Here is a 5,925-nt window from a genome sequence, read left to right as displayed (position 1 = left end):
TCAGGAAGGTGAAGCTTAGTGTAAATAGATGGAGAATAGATGGAGGGAGAAAATGCTGATGATAGGTTAGAAAGTTACCCATAGTGCAAGAAATTTAAGTGAGATAAAAGAGTGTATTTAATTGGCTATATTTAGCTAGGCATCTAATGTTTATAATATTAAAAAATGTTTCTCATGGAAACGTATACCATGTTCATGGATTGGAAGAATTAACATCATTAAAATGTCCATACTACCCAAAACAATCTATAGATTCAAAGGAATCCCTATTAAAATACCAATGGCATACTTCACAGAGCTAGAACAAATACTCCAAAAATTTATATGGAACCATAAAAGACCCCAAATAGCTGCAGCAATCTTGAGAAAGAAGAACGAAGTAGGAGGGAGCACAATGCTGGATATCAAACTATACTACAAAGCCATTATAACCCAAACAGCTGGTACTGGCACAAGAGAAGCATATAGACCAATGGATTAGAATAGAGGCCCCAGATATTGACCCACACCATTACGGGCAATTAATATTTAACAAAAGAGGCAAGAGCATACAATGGAATAAGTCTTCAACAAATCGTGTTGGGAAAACTGGACAGACACATGCAAAAAGATGAAACTAGACCACCAACTTACACCATACACAAGAATAAACTCAAGATGGATAAAATATAAATTAAGGTGGTGCTGGGAAAACTGGACAGACACATACAAAAAAATGAAACTAGACCACCAACTTACACCATACACAAGAATAAACTCAAGATGGATAAAATACTTAAATTAAGGCATGAAACCATAAGAATCTTAGAGGAGAACATAGGCAGTAAAATCTCAGACATCTCCCGTAGCAATATGTTTACAGACACATCTCCTAGGGAAAAGGAAACTAAGGAGAAAATAAACAAATGGGACTACATCAAAATAAAAAGCTTCTGCACAGCAAAAGAAATCACTATCACAATGAAAAGGGAACCCACTGTATGGGAGAACATATTTGCCAATGATATATCTGATAAGGGGTTAATATTCAAAATATATAAAGTACTCATACAACTCAACAAAAAAAAAGACAAACAATCGAAGTAAAAAATGGGCAGAAGACCTGAATAGACATTTCTCCAAAGGGGACATACAAATGGCCAAGAGGCATATGAAAAAATGCTCGAAGTCACTGATCATCAGAGAGATGCAAATTAAAACCACAATGAGCTATCACCTCACACCTGTCAGAGTGGCTATCATAAAAAAAAATCAACAAACAACAAGTACTGGCAAGGATGTAGAGAAAAGGGAACACTGTGGGAATGCAGATTGGTGCAGCCACTTTGGAAAGTAGTATAGACTTTCCTCAAAATATTAAAAATTAAAATTAATTGTGACCCAGTGATTCCACATCTGGGAATGTATCTTAAGAAATCCAAAACATTAATTTGAAAGAATATATGCACCCCTATGTTCACTGCAGCGTTATTCATAATAGCCAAGATTTGGAAGCAGCCTAAGTGCCCATCAGTAGATGAGTGGATAAGAAAGCTGAGGTACATTTACAGAATGGAATACTACTCAGCTCTAGAAAGGAAGGAAATCTTTCTTTTGCAACAGCATGATGGATCTGGAGAATATTATGCTAAGTGAAATTAGCCAGTCAAGAGATGAAAACCATATGAGTTCACTTATATGTGGAATCCAATGAACAAAATAAACAATGAAGCAAAATAGGAAGATACTCATAGATACAGAGAACAGACTGACAGCTATCAGAGGGAATGGGGTTGGGCGTTGTAGTCAAAACAGTGAAAAGATTAAACAAACAAAAAAACAACTCATAGACACAGACAATAATATGGTGATTACCAGAGGGTCAAGGGGGGTTGAAGGCAGGTAGGAGAGTATACAAAAGAGAAAAATAGTGATGCAAGGAGACTTGACTTTGGGTGGTGAACACACAATACAATATACAGATGATATATTATAGAATTATACCCTTGAGACCTATATAATTTTATTAATCAATGTCATCCCAATAAATTCAAGAAAAAAATTTCCAAAATAAAAAGAGACAGGGGAAATATTTTTTTCAAAGCTATCATTATTAGAGAGACTTTCTTTTAAAACTTATATACTATGTCAGATCTCTTTCAAGGGAATGAAATAATGGAGAATGGAATAGTGTTATTTTGATGTCCTCACAAGGTATATCACTTGCTTCTGCATTTTATACAGAAGCCTTGAATAACACAAATGCAACATCCATTTCTATAACACAAAAGCCTGCACTGTTCTATAACCTCAGCTAAAGAGTAAAAACATAACCAAACAATAAATTTTACCTAATTAATATTTCTGTCTAGCATCAAGTTCTAAGAGTTGAAACTACCTAATATATAGAAACTTGTAGCCAATGTCTCAATGTCAGTACCCTAAATACATTAACAGTTAGTATATTGAGTTGTCATTTTGAGACAAATCAGGTCACTGAGGGAAGGAAAAAGAAAGAAAGGAAGAAAAGGAGGGAGGGAGAGAGAAAGGAGGAAGAAAAACCATCAATTAGCACGCATAAGACCAAACAACGCTGGTTACTGCTTTCCTCGTCCTCCACATTCCCAGCTTCTCCTGAAGGTTCTACCTAACAAATGTGCAGGGTGGAAATGAAAGGGTGTAAAGTGGGTGGATCCCAGTGGCAATGTCGTTGTAAACACTCCCTATGAGTCAGCTATAAATTCCATTCAAATCCCTGGTCTCTCTGTTTTCTCTGCTTATCATGGTTACCACCAAAATGACTGCTGCCTTTAGAAACTCTAGGGGGAAAAAGGTAAATGTCTAAAACAACATTTAATTTTATATTAACACATAAAAAGTGTTATTACTGCAACAGGAAATATTTTGTTATTGAGTTAGGTTTTTTTTCCTCTTAATCTTCAAAACACAGGAACAGCTTGTTAACATTTCTTCTGTTTTATTTTAAGAATATTATCTCATTGTATTGTGGCCATTCGAATGATGAACAAGAATTTATGAAGTGTTAGGTTTAATTCCACGCCTGTAAGAACGATCTATTAATAACTGACTTTTTTGTAATTCAATAGTATTCCTCTCTTTGCTGTAAGTGCCTGTTGGCTATCTTTTTTGAATGCACATTCTCAGAGGAGACCTGACATGTCTGTACAGGCTTCAAATTTCTCATGTGGAGAAAGAGTGGCTGACTAAGATGACTGGTTACCACAGTATTAACTCACAAATCCTATTTGATGGAAATGTTGACGGCAGTGTGGCTTTTCAGTGATGACATCAGCAGTGATTGCTTCCCAGTCATGTTAAGGAGTACAGTCCATAATAAAAGCTAAATTAATTTTACTGTAAAGCAACACCTTCCTAACATAGTTTCCTTCTCATTTTTGTGGAGTTGGGCCAGAAATTTGTACTTGACGTACTGTTATTAAACCATTTTCACATAAAATAACACATTTTGCCAACACATCTGTTGTTAGCAACTCTTATCCTTAGTTGCCTGATTAAGAAACTGAAGCTTACGGAGGATAAAGGCCAGACAATTAGCAGGTGGTAAAGTCCGGATTTTTGTACTTCAGAGTCATTTTTTAAAATCTGTCTTTTACATTTTGCACGTTGGTGCTTTGTGATTTTGGATAACAGCAATTATATAATAGATGCCATTGGTTGAATGCTTTGTGCCTTGCATATATGGTTTTATTGGATTGTCACTTTAGTACTTAAGTAGATATTGTTATTATTATCTCCAGTTTATGGATGAGAAGTTTGGAGCTCGAAGAGGTGAAGCACACTTTTGGCAAGCACACTTGAAATTTAGGTCATAATCTAGTCACTTGCATTAATATAGAGAGAGGCTACTAACTCCCAGATAATTGGAAAGTTTAAGTGGAATTACTACTCTAGTTGCACTAAACTTCACCTTGCTTTAAAACCGATATTTCAGAAAGTCAAGAAAAGAATGAACTTCTCCTTTTGGTGGGTGGGGTGGAAACTGGCAATCTATTGATGTCCCATTTTGGTGGCGCAATTTCAAAAGCTGTATTGGGTTGATAGTGTGAATGTCTTAATATCACATAAAGAAACCATGTCCAAACTCCAGAGCCAGAGCGCCTGTTCCTCACCACGACGGTGGCAGATCTAGTTTCCCCCTGTATACCAATGCCAAGGGATGTCAGCAGAATGGTCTTCTTTCCTAAGATAATGAGCCTGACAAACAATGGGATGTGATGGAGGTAAACCGGTGAGGCTGAAGCCATTCTGAGATTCTCAACACATGGAGAGGCCACAGCTTTGGGGCTTGACTGCCTTTTGCTATCGTGTTGTGGAAAGCAATGAGCCAAGTGCTATTGCTTTGTTGGCTATTTTATCGTTGGCCTTCATTTTTCCAAAGCAAAAAAAATATTTGAACATTAGCTGCGAGTCTCAAAGGAGTGTTGTTTCCTTTTTCTAGAATAGTGCTGCCAAGAGAACTTTGTGATGGATGGAACTTTCTGATACTGTGCAAGATAGCAGCTAGTGGCCACATGTAGCTATTATCGAGCACTTGACTTGAAATGTGTGAGAGAAACTGAAAATTTTCATGGAAGTTTAAACGTAAACAGTCACATGCTGTTTTGGACACAGCAATCCTAGAATGTCACTGAGAGGGCCTGGTTCTCCAAGGAAGCCCCAAATGCCAGCTGCCCAGGGTGAGGGTGGGGTGCTACTCATCAGTGGCTTGACTCCACCGGTGAGTTCCTCTTCTGTACCCTGGACAGTTTTTGCGTCTCAGGGGAACGGCTCCCTTGCTTTTCCTTTCTTGAGCGGTGAGATTCACAAGGCTGACTTATAAAACACCTTCGGCAGCTGAGAGCATGGTGTTCTTGCCGGATTTAGAGATAGAGCTCAGACCTTCCTTTCTGTGACAGTGACACAAATCGATGCTGAGGGTGTGCAGCATTTGAACACAGACAACTTTGAACTGCCAACTGAATTTACCTTAAGTGAAACTTTTCTGAGGGGGCACTGCTCACTGCAGCCATGCTTCCTCTCTCCTCTGTTGTAGTTCGAAGTTCCAGACTGTGAAGAGCAGCGTGGCAGAGAGCTGGAGCAGAGGTGGTGTTGGTGTGGAATTCACACAATGGAATTTCACTTACGCAAGTGCTCAAGTGCTTGTGAGAGGCTAGAATGAGCTACTTCTCTGGTTAGATTGAGCTATTTCAGCGAAAAATCAAAGTGTAAGCTGTTTTATCATATAAATTGTTGAGCTCAGGGTGAGTGAAGGAAAGGAATAAATGAGGGGTAGTGCTGGAAGCTCAGAGCTAATGGTACAAGCTTGTCTCCTCAGGCCAATGACCTCATTTGAGATAATACATCTCAGGAACTTAGCACAGCGGTGCTGATTATTTAGACTAGACTACACAGACAGTATTAATTAAAAAACACATAATTTGTACCAATAAAATCAACACCAAGCTTGTTCTTTATCATTTACTCAATATACACTGAGTGGCCAGATTATTATGACCGACCAGATTATTATGACCACCCCATCAGTACTTCACTGACACTTCCAAAAATACTGAATATTGAAAACTTCCTAAGCAAATACTCTCAAGGTTTTATTATTATTATTTGCATAACTAATTCACTTCATTGTACTGATGGGGTGGTCATAATAATCTGGCCACTCAGTGTATACTGAAAAAGTACTATGCAAAGTGCTGGGGCTACTGCGAAGCCTAAGACAAAATCCGATTTCAATAATTGCAAAGTTCTTGAGGGTAAGTAACTCAGGTGTGAAGGTTACCCAAAGGACCTGTGACAACCCACCTAACAAGATATAAAGTCAGTTTTAAAGTAGCTGGAGTTCTTTTTAGACTCTGATTTCAAATGTCAAATTGTGACAGTCTGCCCTTCCATGGCAGACGTAACCTT

General features: G+C 38.0%; 1 protein-coding gene across 1 annotated transcript in view; it reads left to right on the top strand.

The window, feature by feature from the left end:
- The first annotated feature begins 2,766 nt into the window (after positions 1 to 2,766).
- The window catches only part of EVI5 (ecotropic viral integration site 5), a 181,245-nt gene continuing 178,086 nt past the window's right edge, over positions 2,767 to 5,925 (top strand). Inside the window, exon 1 of the mRNA XM_015560323.1 lies at positions 2,767 to 2,812. Within this exon, the coding sequence (XP_015415809.1) occupies positions 2,777 to 2,812 (36 nt within the window). The 5' untranslated portion in view covers positions 2,767 to 2,776. The remainder of the gene's footprint in view (positions 2,813 to 5,925) is intronic.

The sequence above is a fragment of the Myotis davidii genome, unplaced genomic scaffold (assembly GCF_000327345.1).
Source record: "Myotis davidii unplaced genomic scaffold, ASM32734v1 scaffold674, whole genome shotgun sequence".
NCBI lineage: Eukaryota > Metazoa > Chordata > Mammalia > Chiroptera > Vespertilionidae > Myotis > Myotis davidii.
The sequence above is the reverse complement of the archived record's forward strand: the minus strand, read 5'-3'. Positions and strand labels throughout refer to the sequence as shown.